General features: G+C 38.5%; 1 protein-coding gene across 1 annotated transcript in view; it reads right to left on the reverse strand.

Moving 5' to 3' along the window:
• LOC142087267 (neural-cadherin-like) overlaps positions 1-17,122 on the reverse strand; it is a 69,068-nt gene that overhangs the window by 4,087 nt on the left and 47,859 nt on the right. Inside the window, exons 22-32 of the mRNA XM_075161330.1 lie at positions 15,611-15,888; positions 14,524-14,738; positions 13,399-13,526; positions 12,797-12,924; positions 10,472-10,595; positions 9,727-9,907; positions 8,702-8,868; positions 7,666-7,930; positions 5,690-5,870; positions 4,459-4,703; positions 1,595-1,749 (exon numbers count right to left, since the gene is read on the reverse strand). Coding sequence (XP_075017431.1) covers positions 1,595-1,749; positions 4,459-4,703; positions 5,690-5,870; positions 7,666-7,930; positions 8,702-8,868; positions 9,727-9,907; positions 10,472-10,595; positions 12,797-12,924; positions 13,399-13,526; positions 14,524-14,738; positions 15,611-15,888 — 2,067 coding nt within the window. The remainder of the gene's footprint in view (positions 1-1,594; positions 1,750-4,458; positions 4,704-5,689; positions 5,871-7,665; positions 7,931-8,701; positions 8,869-9,726; positions 9,908-10,471; positions 10,596-12,796; positions 12,925-13,398; positions 13,527-14,523; positions 14,739-15,610; positions 15,889-17,122) is intronic.

Below are 17,122 nucleotides of genomic sequence, written 5' to 3' on the forward strand. Positions count from 1 at the left end.
TTAATTTCTCTGAGGGATAGTTTTATTTATTTCAGGTACAGAAACTCCTTGGTAAGACAACTTCTTGTCCCCATAGCCCTACCCTCCACTAACATTACAAAGACAAAACTCTCTTGTCCAAGCGCCCTTGTCATCCTTTTGTTAAGGTAACATTAGAATACAATTAAGATATTGTAATTCTGGGTATTTTGTTTTTTTTTTTAAATCTAGACAAACAATTAGGTATTAAAAAGGATACTGGGAAGTTTTAGCTGCAATCCCAGCAACTGTAAAATTTGAATAGTTTAGGAACAGTATACAGAACCTGTAGAGGCTTCACCCCAAGCAGCATTTCTTCAAGACAGAGTAATAGCCTCAGATGAAGATCATCAAGTCACTAATTTGATTCCACTGCTTAAAATAAGGAGTGTATTTTAAGAACTCTCCAAAAGTAATTAAACATGTCATACAGTAACTGTAGATTTCTTCAATCTATAGACCTTATGGATGTAAAATTGCAAAGTATTGCAGAGGAAGTTAATCTTATTAAAGAAAGCAGGATTTATGCATACAGCTGTCTATGTTATCACATGGAAAACGTCCCTGTATTTATTATGTTCACACTAATTCGTCAAGAAATTAAGGATACTTTACAAGTGTGAATATTTTCTCAGGTGGCCTTGTAAAACACTCTGTATTTTGTAACTAAAAATTCTTGAAGATATTTGGAATTTTGGGACAGGTCACATTTAATTTTTTTTTAAATCACTGGCTTTCTTTGATCCATGACATTAATGCCCTGACTATTATTACCTCTGCAGCGTCACACCACCTTTTGAATCCATGAAATGAACAGTTTCAAAAGGCAGCAATGAAGTTCCTCACCTTTTTTAAACACAGCAAACGTCTGTGGGTCAGCAAATAATACATTTAAATTACTCATCTATAATATCTGCAAGTTTTCTTTCAAGGTTCTGGCTTAAACTGACATGTAGAAATCCTTAAAGGAGCTAGCAGAAATGTTAGTATTATCTGGTCTACTGTAAGTATAAACACGGCTTGTGTTCACTAGTGTATTTCTCTCCAAAACAGAAAAATGCAGAAAGGTTCTTCCACAACCACCACGTGCTTTAGGGCTTAAGAGGAACAAATGTAGCACCTCGGTTTCTTAACAAGTCAAGTCTGAATAACTGCTGTTAGGAGCAGTCTCCAGGAGGAGACTGTCCGTAACAAACCGTTCACGTCAGGCTCTTTCAAGCCCTGTGCTACAGCAGTAATTACCACTGAGAACCTCAGCAGCTCCTCAGCCACGAAACCAAAACCATCAGCTATTAGTTCTTTACTGCTAAACTCACTCTACAAGCATTTTTAAATATGCACATAGGATCACTTGCTTTAAGATAAATTAAAAATTGATAGGCACTTATCTCCGCTTAAGAAACATGCACCCTTGGGTACATAACCTGGCAAATAATTCATCTGCCAGTGGCAGTAATGAATCAGCAGAACAAAGGCTAAGGTCCTCAGTTACAAAGGAAAAGCATAAAATACATTTTCGTTAACATGGTGAGCCACCAGTCCCCTCTTAATTGTAATGTAACACAATGATCCTTACTTGGTCTTGTTCCCCACCCCCTTCTTCACTGTAGTTGAGGATATTTTCTCTGATGTCCTCCAAATCCTCACGATGCGCAGATGCGTGGTAAACTCCTCCGTTCAGACCTTTGTGACTCTTCCAGCGAGCCCACAAGAATACAGCACTGAACAGAGCTGTGTAGACACACAGGAGCAAAATAGAACATAATTCAGAAACAAATAAAACATTTATAGACAGAAGTGCTGCAGGAAGGCTTAGACAGCAGCCCTTCTGTATGAGTACTGCAGCACTGCTTTGCAGTCAGAGCCAGCGAGGCTGTAGTTTTGTGTTCCTCAGCAAACGTTTGATTTTTGCACTCTTCAATGTAGTTACAAGTGAACATCAAAGACAGAAGAAAAGGCCTTTAAAGAGCAGTTTAAAATACCCTTTAAGGTATAACTTTGAAGTTGTTAAAAGCATAACTAAATGAAGAACTGAATGACCCAAGTGCTGTTCAGAGACCTATCTATTTAAAGTATTGAGTTAAACTTTGTAAGAGAAAATGTACACAAAGGGGTGGCACTTAAGTAACAGTGTGTTGACAGTAACAGATACAATGACACAGAAATGAAGCAGAAGACACCAGACAAAAAGAGGAAATGACTTACACATTTTACTAGAAAAAAAAATGAGGCACATTTTGCCTTAGCATCCACGAATTTAAACATCTTTCTTAAATGCTTAGGTGCATTTTACACACTGAAAATTGTAAAGCTTCATCATCAGATACTGAACATTATGTAATAGAAACTTGTGTACCACTGTGTTACCAACTCTATAAAAATTGATAAAAGCTCATAGTAAGCCCTCAAACCATTGGATACCATAAACTAACACCGTAGTGAATTAAAGAGACTAGACTCTCTTACAGAACATCTACGCGGCAGAGTGCAGTTCTGTGGAGCAGCGTCTAGGTGCCCTTGGGACCGAAACTGGTGTACGCGGAGGTCTATGCCCTGCACTGTGCTGTGCAGTTATACCCTTCAAGCTGAATCGACGCATTTGAGATGTGTGTTTACCTTTCCTCCCCCCATCCCCCAAATTTACTGAAATGTGTCACATGGATTTTCACACATGGTAACTTCTTGGCAAAGTCATTTTTTACCTGAGGTGATTTTGAGATACTCAAGGAGTCTTTTAAATGTTCTGCATCTCTCCTGTTCTTTTACTCTGACTGCTAATAAAAAGCCAGTACTTAAAACGAATATAGCCTGTGTGCCAAGAGTGTAACAAGAGTGTAAACCAGAAGTACCCCCACTGAAGATAGTATCTCTTCCACACAGATACCAACAGTGTAAGTTCCTGCCTGATTTTCTGCGCAGGATCTTGTGATCCTGAGTTGTCATTAAACAGTGCTGTCCTTAGAAGTGTTCCATGTTGTTTATTGTTTCTTCGATCCATAGCGTTAGTGTGAGAGCCGCTGCAAGCTCCGAAGCATCACTGTGTCTTTCACCGAACAGCATGAGCTGAAGTCTCCTCCTGGCAGGGAGCGGTGGGGAAGGTTCGTGTGATACCGAACCGACGTGAAGCCACCCTGGTATTGATTTACTTACAAAACAGTTCCATATTTGAGTTTGAAAGATGTAATCAGATGTCAGAAAAGCAGCTTTTCTAATCTACTGGAAACTTAAAAATTTATAATTAAAATTGCATGAATTAATCACTTTGAAGTGCATTACCACTTTCTGGAAGTTCTGTAAGAGAAAGGGCATTTGAAATCTTGAGAACAAGTAATTTTATTAAAAATTCTCCTAACAAAAGTTGCAGTTGTGTGGTAATACCATGGTTAACCACATCTACTAAATTTTTCACAGCAATGCACACCACTTCATTAAAAATAACTGTTTCTAACTCATAATTTAGACCTGAAAGACTAGCAGGATTATTAGGTAAAAGATATCGTCGTTTTTTCAGTCAAGCACAGGCAGCAACACAAAATCAGCTCACAATAAAACTGCTCTGACACAGCAAACCCCCCCTCCTTTAACATAAAGATCTCTTACCAACTTCCACTAACTGGGATTTCAAAAGCTGTGAAACCAGTTAGTTTCCCATGTTATTTGCTATTCATATTTGCACGGTAAACATAGCATCTAGCAGAGTTGGGGAGAGTGATGGTATTTCAGGTAGCTACAGATGGATGCAAAATAGTCCATAATACATTTTCATACTCTTACTACGACTTCTGAATGAAACTTAATTAACACTGTAAAAACCATGAGAAAAATCCTATGTCCTTACTCAGGCAAACTTCCATGAAATTTGAATAAACAAGGACTCAAAGATGTGATCCCTCCTCACTAGTGAGATCCTTCTTTGTCTTTTCTCTTCTTTTTGAGACCCAGTGCCTAAGCCTGAAAATGGCTGAGGAAGCCAAAAGCAGCTGTTAGGAGCTGTGACACAACTGGTAAGATGCAAGAGACTGCTCCTGTCTGACCAAGTGTATTCCTGTCCGACAGTGCATTTCTCCTAGACTGTCTCATGCTCAGTGGTATTTTAAACAACGCTTCTCTGGTAGCAATTTCCACTCTTGCTGTTCAATTGAATTTGCTTCCAATTATGCATCGGAACAGTTCCTTAGCAATGAAGTGAAAATGTGCCGAAAATAAAACTGCAAGGACTTTCCATTGCTTACAAATGTCGATTCACTTAGCAATATATGCACATGGGGATGAAAAATAAGTTACTGATGGAGCTGAGACCATGGCAAAGAAATGAAGGCAGAGTCAAGTCTCCATTAGGAAACTGAGTTTTTCAGCAGAAGGATGAGATGACGACTATTCAGGACAAGATGGATAAATGAGTTCACCAAAGGTAATACAAGATGTAGTTGCCATAACTACCTAACAGCGCCAAAAAGCAAATGCAGATGGCAAACATGGAACTGAAGCTCAGGCCTGTATCCTTGTGAAAGATCGCCAGTGTGATTTCACAGTTACGTCCAGTATAGCCATCAGGGCAGTGACACTGGAACTTGGTCGGTGACTGCGAGACGCAGGTACCATAGTTACAGGGCCTTTTAGCACATGCAGTGTAGACACACTGTCTACCAGTGGCATTCTCCATGATCATGTGTCCCGGAGGGCAACTGAAAAGACGAAGGCAAAATGAAACCATTAAACTTTGAGAAAAGTAGGCACGAAACGGCATTTAAGATTTTAAAACAGTCTTTGATGACACTCTACATACAGTTTGTGAAGTAGCTTCTAGAAGCAAGTTACTTAGAATAACTACAGGATGGTAGTCTTTTCTAAAGCAGTCACACAACAATGAGCTCCACAACTTTAAACCCTTACGTCTGGGGCTTTCAGAACTCGGGTAGTTCCACTGGCTTCTGCAAGACTACCCATGTGAAAAATGGCCGGATTAGGGTCTGCAGGTTGTCTAGGCAAGACAAGCTATGCTATATTCTTTGTGTTTCCATCACAGTGAATTTCCAGAAAAAAATACATCTCTAGAAAACTCTGTTTGTGTTGGACAGTGGCAGTCAGTAATGCTTAAAGTGTGTTTTCACAGCATAACTAACTTGAATTAGTGTTGTCCTGACCTCAGCCCCAGCCACACACAAGAGCTCTGAGCTTAATGATGCGGTGCTTCTAATGCAACTCCAGTGGCCTGTAAGGGAACAGAGGTCACAGCTCAAGACAGCGCAAGAAGTCAGACACTACAAAAGAAAGCACATCTACATAGCACAGCACGAGCTTCACAAGACAGCTGGCCGTGCTAGCGTTCCACTTCACTCGAGCTAACACACCCTCTTTTCCCGGTTTTCAGGGTTTACAAACATTCTGGATTTGCGGCTATGCTTTAAACATTTTCAATTAAGACAGGCAGCTGAAATTGTTACAGAATCAATGGAGACAGGCTGATCTACACCAGCTAAGGGTAGTACCTAAAGGGACAGTGTTCTCTGAGTAACCTGACGCCTACGCAGGCATCTAGCTTAGCGTTTCACTGTGGTTCAACTGATTTGATGAGATTGCCAGCAGCAGCCTTCAAGTTGCACGCTTCTTCAGCACCCACCCTTTCCCACCTGAATCTACAGGGGTTTGTGCGTTTATTTCCACCAATTACCTGCATTCGTGCATCATCCACAAATCAATACATATAAATTCCCGGTTACAAGGGTTATTCCTACAAGCCTCTGAAGAACAGCCTTCTTTGACGCCTTGGGCACTTAATACTGACACCAGCTCCGTCACACGAGTATCCAGAGGGATCCTGTAGTTGTTAAATCTGACATCCTTCATACATCCTGAGGCAAGGCACAAAGAGACTGTTTTAAAAGCCATTCAGCAAGAATGATTTGAAGCAGCTGTTAAGATTTGGCGGTTTATGTTTAACAAAAGACACAGGCTACCAACGTTTAAATCTAGCACTGAATTTACCTAAACTTTCATAGCATTGTTCTCCATTTTTTGACTGAATTTGTTAAAGTTTTGATCAAGATTCCCAGTGTTTTCCACAAGAACCAAGTGCTGCTGCAGGCCCCTACCTGCTTGTGCTCAAGACAGTGGAACATGTACCCCTTCACTATGTTTTCAATAGAAAAGTCCAAATATTGTGGAAAATCTGCTATATGTGGAAAATCTGTTATATTCTTCAATGTGTACCAGTATAAATTGTGATTGGCTGATTTTTAATTGTAACTTACAACTTAACTTTATAGAAGAGCAAATCACCACAAATAACGGTGAAACGGCCTTGGGTCACTGATAGAAATTTTGTACTAAAGTTGTGTGGCATTAATTTTGTATGCACAAGATGCCTCAGCAAAAAAGCATATACCTTGAAGAATTAAGTACATTTTATAACTTCAAAGCCCTTAAAGTTTTAGCTGCTTAACAGCAACATTAATTGTCCTAATTAAAACGATCTTCATGTAACCTTTTGACTTCTTTAATCCATTTACTTAAAAACAAATACTATTACTATCATAAATAAAAATTCAAAATATAGTTCTCAGCATAAAATTTAGTTATTGGAACACTCCTAGTGAAACAACAGAAAACAATCTTTTTCTAAATAATTTGTCATACACTTATGTTGTGAGTTGTTATTCTATTTAATGCATATACATTTTATATGTTTTCTCCTCGCACTTTTGTGTTATTCACTGCAATACTTTTATCTGGTGAAAACATTACCACCTTGTTTCAAATGGATTTACTAGAATCTGGTTGAAGAGGTGAAAGGCATGGGAGAGAGTGGTGATAGACAGATACCACCAGAGAGAGGTGACAGACAGATACTTTGTATTTAACAAAGTAATGGTGTGTGTGTCTTCCTTGTCAATATAAAAGATGTGCTGCATAACTGTGCATTGCTTATACCGCAATTTTAGGCAAAAGGTGAGCTGCCAACTGAGGACAGAGTAAAAATCTGTTATGGATATCTTAACCTTACGTTTCTCTATATTTCTCCTTTGTGTAACTATTCAATTTCCAGGCTGAAAACTGATTTGTTTTTTAACAATTTTAAAAATTTAAATTGTTGGCTCTAATTCAATAAACCATTTCTAATTTTAGTTAATGCTTCAGCTGAGTGACTGTAAAATCCAGTAATACAAAGGTAGTGCATAAAGGTAATAAACCAGTTTGTTGTGTGCTATGCAATGTATGTATAAAATGGAAATACTCCTTTCAGCATAGGGACAGTTGCATTTGGTAGGGAAGGAGAGCTGCCGAATGGACTGGACAGAACCATGCGATGAACCAGTTCTGTGTATCTAATGCAATGAGCCATCCACAGTCCACCTGGGAGAAGCCTGTGGATCTCCACTTACAAATACTCTACGTACAGTCGTGTGAAGAGGTTACCATCTTTGTTCCAAATCCAGTAGCTGACAGTACTTGCACATAATTCCCTGCTGTACCTTTTTCCTAGTCAGAACAGTTTATTTGTCCCTTCTGCAAAGTGTCATGCAAGAAATCTGTTTTCTCTGGGCTCTACATAAATAAGAAAGCTTCTCGCAATATGCCCATATAGTACCAATAAACCTTCATTTTTACAGGTCCATATTCTGAACAGTGAGATCAAGAATTCCTCACCTTGAAAACTCTTGTTTTGATTGAATGGGTAGGTGTTTCCAAGGACCAAGCTGCTGGGGTCAATCACAATCTCTTTGTATATTCCTGCTGCTTTCAGAATTTCTCTCTTCCCACCTCCTTCATAAAGGCGAAGAGTAAATTCATTTTCATTTCTCTCCAGTGTGACATGATGCCATTCACCATTATCAATGTGGTAGGAGGGAAGGCTTACAGAATAGTCTCCATCACCCAGATTATATGAGACCGCTAAGAATCCCTGAACAACCTTGTGGATAATTAACAAAGTAGTAAGAAAGAAAAGAAAAGTCATCACCTGACATTTTGCACTGACCTGTAACTGTCACATTACTTGAACTAAGACTTGTACGTAATCATCAATCTTAAAGCATTTGTTTAAATTTAGGGTATGTTTACACTGCACATACAGTGTAACATAAGGATACTTCAGGTGCTACTGAACTAAACTAAATACTGGTAGTGCTGTACTCACAGTAGTATGTAATTCTCTCAGAGTAATTTTACCCTGCTTCTCTCTTGGACAAATTTTTGGGGTTCTCCAAATGGTTGAGAATCTGGTGTATCACTTCTACACTGACAGCTCAAACCAACTTGGCTAAAGAGATGACTCTTTCAGTGGTATGTATAAAATGAACAGGTTGTCATTTTGACAGGCCGACATCATTAGAACTGCTACAGGCACCTTTCCTGGCAGGGTCTGAACGACGCAGAATCAGCCGCTCATAACCACAGCTGAATAGGACACCAGGCTAGACTCACTACTCATCCTATTCCGTATGGCAAACTATACTTCACTGTAACTGGCAATAAATTCCTTTGAAATCCAATGGGATACCATGGTTGTATCTTAAGTGAAGGATCAGATCTGTAAGTGTCCATAAAACTAATTCAAAATTTTTTTGCTTAGCGTAAGGTTTTCCACTCTATTTCCATCTTTTAAGCTAATGTTTCTCTGGGCTCACTATTCACTGGCATTGATTTAACTCCATGCTTTTCCTGTCTGGGACGCCTTGCTCACCTGTAAGGTGATGTGTTCATCCTTATTTCGAGATAACATGCTCGTGATGACACCGTCAGGCTGCCGTGTCCTAATCATGGCTTCAAACAGCGTCCGACGAGCAGGCACACTGACAGGAAGCTGATAGCGAACGTGACTTCCTGGCCCAAATGTATATTCTTTGGCAACTAAAAAGACAGGATAAAGGCCTTTAAACCATTTTGTAGGGAGAGGGAAATATTAATGTTTCCATTATTTTCATAATAAGAGTTGAAAGTAAAAGAAAAGATTGTAATGCACAGCATGGATCTAAGAGACATAACTTGTCTTTTGGGACATGTCCCTGTATCTATTTTCAGAACTTCCCCAGTCACTCTCCCACTTCATCTTCCCCTGTAAAGAGGTGATCTCCCTCCTGACCTGATCCTGCTAATGCTTCTCCTTACAATGCTCACACAGGATGACAGCAGGAAAGCAGAAGCTCTGACCAAGACAAAAGAAGAGACTGCAAACAAAGCATTAAGTACCACAACCAATTTTCACAACTATTTTATAGTTGTCTTTTTGCTGCAAACCTTGGCTCATGAGGGCTAAAGAAAAGATCCTGCTATATCGAAAGCCAATAGAGTCTCTTCCAGACACCAAAAGAGCAGTAATTTCTAATTCCAGTTGTGTAGTTCTAATCTGCACAGTAAGTGGTACTGGCATACTCACATTTAAGTTTTAGGTTACTAGATATTTCTGAAAGTATAAATAGATGCAAATTCAAAAAATTGTGACAAGAACAAATGATTTTGTTCACAATTCTTTTGTCATGCAGCCTCCATTATACAGTTTTTGCACAAACACCCTCAGGACTAAAGAAATTATCTGATACTGAGAAAGTAATTTCTCAAAGGGAATTAGAAAGAAATTGTTAAAACATGGCTTTAAACAATGTAAACATCAGAAACCACCTCAGCAATCACTACCTGCAAACATTTTAAGTTCTCTGTATTGTAAAATTTACCAGCCTATCAATAATGTAACAGAAAAACAGACTTCACCTTTATCACATCTATAGCCGTAGTAACCTGGCAAACAATGACAAGCAAACGAGCCCCAGTCTCCAAGACACCTCCCATGAATACCACAGGAAGAAGACCCCATGGTCTCACAGCTCCCATCCGTAAGTGTGCAGCCAGGGAAGCTATTCAGGGACTCTGCAGGAGACTGAAGGTCATATACCTTCAAGAGAAAATCGTATGACACCGAAATATTGTTTAAAAAACACTTATACTTCATTCTTAAACAGAAATAGCTATACCACACAACAGTCTCTTCTTCATCTGCGTTAAGATGCTAAGTTTGCTTTTTGACATTCAGATTTCAACTTATTTTATCAAGATTATATGTTGCCTTTGAATAAACTCAACTGACTATGAAAGCAAAAAACCTTTAATATTTCCTAACAAAGCAGACAGCTGGCATAAATATACCATTATACAATTGCCTTTCAGAAGTTCCCTGAATGCGCAAAAAAGCTTGGAATACAGCTACATGAAGTAGGGTATAAACACAGGCAGAGTTTCTGGCTCACAAATACATCTGTTTGTAACTGAGAAATAACTTTTCAAGGTAGTTATTCTAATTATGACAGAAAAATCCAGAATTTTCTTGTATTTTACACTGACGCATATGGGCATTGAATAGATTAATGGAACCAAAAGTTTCAGGTATAACACAAATCTCCCCAAAATTTAATAAAGAAGTTTACTCCTTTGCTAAAGCAAAATGTTACACTTCTCCTACCTGAGTATCCAAGATGAAATTGCGCAAACAACCAGAAAAGTGTTTGTGTAGCAATTGTGGGTAGGAATATGGTAACGATTCTTTTACACCACCCAGCTGTAGAACGTGGTTCACATTCAAATACCTTTAAAAATTATATGAATAATAAAAATAGATGTGAATTTACCTTCAAACATAGGCATTATATAATAAGACAGATAAAGAAATATCTACACCGCATTTCCAAATAATACAGGATTTATAAAATAACGGAAGAATGCAACTATTTTGTCTACTCCTTTCTCTGAAATACAGTCAGTCAGTAAGCAGAAGCCGGCCCTTTAAAATAAAGGGTAATTTATTTTTTAAACATGACAGTGAAGTCTATTGGGAGTTTAACTGTGGGACTATTATAATTCAGGTATGTTTGTGTTCAAGTCAGGAACAGCTGTGATATTCTAGACACCATATTCTCCTTCAAGTGCTTCTGTGTGTGCATATTCATCCTATACTGTAGGAATACTCCTACAATAACTGTTTTGTGTATGATAAAGGCCAGAAACCTAAAAGTTGAGTCAATGTGGTCTAAAAGGTACAGTACACATGTCCAGGCTCTGCAATGTCTCCCAACCACCTCTCTCAGCCAAAGAATTCCACATATTTTAGTCCTCACAGACTTCTTTTTCCCTGAGTTATCAACTCATTCTTTTTCTTTTCCTTTGTTCTTGTATTATTCCCTTTTTTGTGTGCTCCTTTCATGACCAGGAGGGCATCTGCTGACAAGGCTTAATCCCAATGCTAATCAGCACACTTGCTCGGACTACCTATTCCACAGCTCAAGTATCTTTATTACTACAAAGGTTTCCCTAAAACCTGCATATTCCTCACTGTAACTTAAGGCCCTGTACAGAAGAGGTTGTCTAAATGCTCTTTGTAGTATTCTTTTATATACACTGAGACTTACCATATCTCTCCTCAGTTTTCCCTTCTTTCCGCTAAGTGACCTCCATTCCTTCATTCTTGATAGGTCTTATTCTCAAGGCAAGCTGATTACAGTCATTGCCCTTCTCTGGATTATACCTATGGTACACATCTATCCTGCACTGTGGTGCACAAGCTGGACCCAGGACTCCAGCTGAGGCCCAACAGTGCTAACCAGAGTGGGAGAATTACTTTCCATGTCTTAGAGATCTATATGTGTTGAGGCGTTACTGTGTAGTGCTTGCCTTTTTCACGTTAATGTGGCATTGCTGACTCACTTTCCGACTACCATCCATATCTTTTACTGATACTTAGCGGTTGTTGTTCCCTTCTCTATTTGTGAGGCTGGTTATTTCTGTCTACATGCAGTACTTGGCCCTTTGCTGTAGTGGAAAAACACAGTATATTTCCAGGTCCTATTTTCAGTTTGCTGAGATAATTTTTAATTCCAAGCCATGCCCTCCAACATACTGGTCATTTCTCCCAGCTTGGAGTCATCAGCAAGGGCAATAAGCATCAGTGCAAAGGACTGAAGCGTACTGAATCCAAACACTTGCAGAATGCAGCTGAATACATCCTTCTGCTTTGAATGTAATAATTGCTTTTTGAATAAGATTTTCCAACTTTTTCAGTTTTAACTGGGGCTGACCCAACAGTACAACCAGTTTAAACCACCAGAGTCATTACTGCACCTTGACTGTATTACTTTGCTGGAAAACAAACAGAGATGGATGGATGGATGTCTCATTATGAGAGGCTGCAGCCCACAACCAGGCACACCAGCACCAGCCTACTTTAATCAGCAGTTTACACAAGTATACCAGGCTCTGAAGTGAACAGCTGGGGCATCGATACATGTGCACTTCCTCTGACTCTGCTATAAAGGCAGCAACCTTGGATCAACCAGAGACCCTGATGTGTTAGTCTGCCTTTATACATTCACCAAAGGTTTTCAGTAGGAGCCCTCAGACTTATACCAATCAGATAATAAGATTGGTTGAGGATCCAGAATTATTGCCATTAAAAAGTCAACTAGCCTAATTTCTTGAGGTTTTCAAGAACAGGCTTACAGTGACTTGATAAATAAAGTAAAAGGAGAGAAATCCTGTGGGTAAGGGATGGTACACAGTACCCACAAAAGCTCCAGTATTAGCCACATACATGTTCTGGAGTATTGCATCACTACTCGGAGGAAGACTTGCTCCTTAAAATTTGTTTAGTGCTTTAAGGTCCAGACTTGGCCCAGAAATTCCTAGAGAAAAGCAAATGCTTTTATGCTCCTAGTCATTAATAACTTTGCTTCAATTTGATAGGTAAAATGTTCAAAAGCTTTAGAATAAACTCAGTGAATCTCCAGAAATGTACCTTGCTCTTCGTGGAACAGACCCAAAGACTTCACAATTCGTACGATCTTCAGTGGACAGCCATTTGCCTACTCCTTCTATCTCTGAAACAACAGCTGCACTGCAATGATCCAAAGTGAATCGAACATCCTACACCAGAACATAGGATTATTGAATTAAGAATTTCTGTAAAATTCAATAAACAAGTTACATCAAATCTTCATCTTTTTCTTTTTGCATGCCATCAGGCATGCAAAACTGTAGCTGCATTTGCAAATAAATAATTATCTGCTTTTTGTGCATAGGTAATTGATTTCAGTGTCCAAGTGTGTACACTGAATGTGCAAATTACGACTAAGCCTTTATGCACTTTCCACATGCGTTGCAGAGCTTAAAAAACAGGAAAAAGATCCCTCTGATCCCGGAATATGGAGTACAACATAGCTAAATTTGGAATTGACAATGCTGTCTTCCCAAAATTCATATTATTCATCAAATCTACAAGCACAGTTAGAATAATACATGTAATTACCGAGCCTGGTTTTTCTACCCTCCTGTTTCTGCACAGGCAAATGCTATTGGAAATACAAATATCCTGATATGGAAAAAAATCAAATAACTGACCTGACCATTGGTTCTGACTTCTAGTTGATGCCATTTTTTGTCTGCTACATTCAGGTGACTTGGAAACTGCAGCACCACAAAACCTGAGTCATGGCTCATCTTCAGCACAGGGATACCACCAGAGAGTTCTAATATAACACGAAAAAGAAATTAAATTCAGCTATGAGAATCTTTCCATTTTGGATATTTTAGCAGTTAGTGAATGTACTGATTTACTGGTTATTGCTAGTCACATAAAGTGGAGTTCACTATAGAAATAACTACAATTATATTCTATGACTTCTATTATGCAGAAATACTCATTGAACATAGTGTTTATTTTTATACTTTTGATTGTGCCACTTCTTTGTCAAAACACTGGAACTAATTCCTGACACAAGCAATCTGCGATTTTATAATGCTCTAAAACAATTAACACATGCAGGTTTTACTCCCTCCCATCTTCTACTCAAATTTACAAGTAACTGCAAAACAAAGCCAAAAAGAGGTTAATGATTAGCAATGTCCAATAACTTTACCTTTCAATTAATTAGGAAAATATAAAATACCAACCATACTGTGCATCTTGTATATTAATTCACAAAAAATAAGCAGTAGTAACCTTTTAATATGTGTCAACATAAAACAATGAGTTCTACTTGTGTATAAATTTTCCTGCAGTGTCACACCGGCGCTGGATTCATCCATCAAATCATTGCTTGTTTTAAAAAAAGTGCAAAAATGCCCCAAGACTGAAAGCAGTTTAAGTGGATTTCTTTTCTCACCAAACTAGGTAAGAACGACATGCAACTAAGACTGCATTAAGACTGCATTAATCATGTAATACCTATCTTCAAAGTACCTAAATTCCTTTATAGCACTACAGTTTTCCTAGGGGGATTATTTTTTTATATATATCAATCTGCCTATTTTGCTTTGCCCTTGATTTCTATAACTCTGCGATGGACCTAAAGCCATAGGTTCAGGCTACAAAAATAGACATCAAAGAAGAAAGACTTATTAGGAAATGTTTCAAAGTATTTTCAAACCAGAAAATAAATTATCTCATAAGATGGGAAGACACTGTTAACAGGCAACCCATTCCCAAAAGCCATTTAATTTTTTCACACACTTTTGCAGAAGTACCTATTGCAATGAAGTTTTGTGTACTCCCAGGTTCTGGATTTGATAAAGGACCACTGTATAGTAAAAGTCCATCTGGCACCACAGTAATAAACTCTAGAGAGAGTGAGCTTTCAAAACAAGGCCTGATGGGACGAAACCATGCATAACCATTTCCATGGAAACTGTGCTTAGTCTGCTGGCAGTCTGGTCCATGAAACGAAGCAGGACAAAGACATCTGAAAGAGCACAAACACAAAAAATAGTCAAAATTCCCCAATGTTCAAATTTTTTTTGGTTTTACATGCAACAAATGTAACACCTAAATCACAGTAAAAAAATAACAGTGAAACAATAAAGATTTTAGCAGAGTCTCAGGGCTTCACAACTATTAAAATACTTTAAGAGTACAAAGCTTATTCATCCACTATACTATCTCCACCAAAAAAAAGTATTTTTGAGGCCATGTTTTTGAGAACGATGAATTATTTCACTAAATAAGTAACATAGAACACCAAACATCAGTTGGTCAATTTATTAAAGAGAAAACTGAGGGAGGTTAATTCCTAGCTAGAATAAACCAGTGTAATTTTACTAAAGGAATACTGGTGCGTGCGAGGTGATGCTACAATACAGCAGGTTTCCTATCTAATGTTTTCTAAACTCCTTATTATCCATTGTTTAAACTACATTTCACTCACCTTTCATCCCCGCTGCTACCACTGATATTCACCTTTACTATTACTCTTCCGGAAAAGAAAAAGGAAAAAAAAAAAAAAAAAAAAAGAGCACACTTCCCATTGCTTCATACTGAATTACATGCTCTTAAAAAATGACACGTGTTAATCATACCACTGTTTTTTCCCCAGGGTTTTCTTTCTTACTCACACACTATTTCCACCGCTTTCAGGACTACAGCACCATTATTGGGCCGTTAGTAAAGACTGTTGTCGTTAGATTTACACCCCAGTACACTCATGGGTTTTTTTGTTTCTCCTTCAGTCAGAAGTACGTTTATGATTTTTTTAGACCTGTATCTTGTAAGCTCCACTCAACACTTTAAAAATAGAAGGAAAAAAAGTAAGAGAATCTGCAGTACGAGTTTCCTCACCTGTAACCATTCAAAGTGTCAATACACACCCCACCATTGAGACAAGGGCTCCGAGGGTAGGAGGAACAAGACTGATGAACTCGGTCCCTAGCTGAACAGGTGCAGACCGCGTTGATGGTGGTCGCTACCGAGACAAACGACACGCTTCCAGTATCCATCACTGTTGGGATGTCACTCATGGCGAAGTAGTTTGTACAACCGTTGCCGTCACTACAGTTTGCGCTCCTACATTCATCTACATCAATCTGTGAAATGTTCAGTTGTAAAGCCGACTGGATCTAAGAGAAAATACAGTTTAACGCATCACCAGTCTCTTCCTAATGAATGCTTTTACTTACTCCTTAATTTCTGAAAAATCTAAGCCATCACAGACTTAATGGAATGCTTCAGTTTCTTGAGTATTAATTGGTAACATCCCTGACTATACAGGCAAGCAAAATTATTTGACAAATACAAGAAAATTTTCAGAAAAATTTACAGTAGCAGTATTTCATAAAAACTTAATCGTTTACATGATTGACTGTGAACGTGTTAAGTCTATACTGGCCTACTATTTCCAAGGACCAAAGCTCCAAGAGCAGTGATATTCCACCTTCCGAGCTGTGTCATCTGCATCACCCTTCTCTGCACCCTGATAGCAACAGGCATGTTTTAGCTCTAGCCAGGATAAAAGTTCTTCCTCATGAGTTATACCCAGATATTATTTCTTAATTATGTGTTCTCTCACACATAAGGATACAGACACAGGAAAATGCAGGGCTGAGCTGCTTTCAACAATGATGTCCACAGACAGTGGCCTGACAAGACCACTTTGTAGCCATTAGAATTCAGCTTCCTGATTCATGCCCCATAAACTTACATTTAACGTCAAACTGCCTGAAACAAAATGCAGTCAACTCAGCATACTGGCTACTATATTCTATTCTACATTAAGCTTTGCTAGTTCATTGTTTTTATCATTAATTGGGGTTGCACCTGAAAGCCCAAATACACAAATAAAGAGAAATGCCTCACTTTATTGTGACATAGTAATAGCACCTCTGCAGTTTGCAATCCGAACAGACCAAAGAAGAACTAGCAGAAAGCACAAAGAAGGAAAGCAAGCTGTTCACAATAAGCCTGAGGACAGTAACAGGGCTGCCATTATTTCAGACCTTTCGTACTTCAGCCAGTAGCCTACGCACTGGACTAAGTTATCACTAAGTTTGTTCCCTGGCACAACGCATTTCTTCCTTCTACTTGTTTGGGGATTTTGCACAGGTGCCTATAAAGCTTCAGAATTTGACTTGTAGTTGGTGATTCAAATACATTAAAATGATGCGTATGTAGTGCCCAAACCTGAATACAAGAGACCTCACTACTCTCACAGTGGTATACACTCAGGTATACAAATGTAAAACTAACAGCATGAGATCAGGCTTAGACTCACTTTATCTATACATTTAATAGGTACTTTTTCAAATGATAAATGTATGACAAATATTTTAAAAATAAGCTTTGAAAAGACCAAAA

Source organism: Calonectris borealis, chromosome 12 (genome assembly GCF_964195595.1).
Source record: "Calonectris borealis chromosome 12, bCalBor7.hap1.2, whole genome shotgun sequence".
NCBI classification, from domain to species: Eukaryota; Metazoa; Chordata; class Aves; order Procellariiformes; family Procellariidae; genus Calonectris; species Calonectris borealis.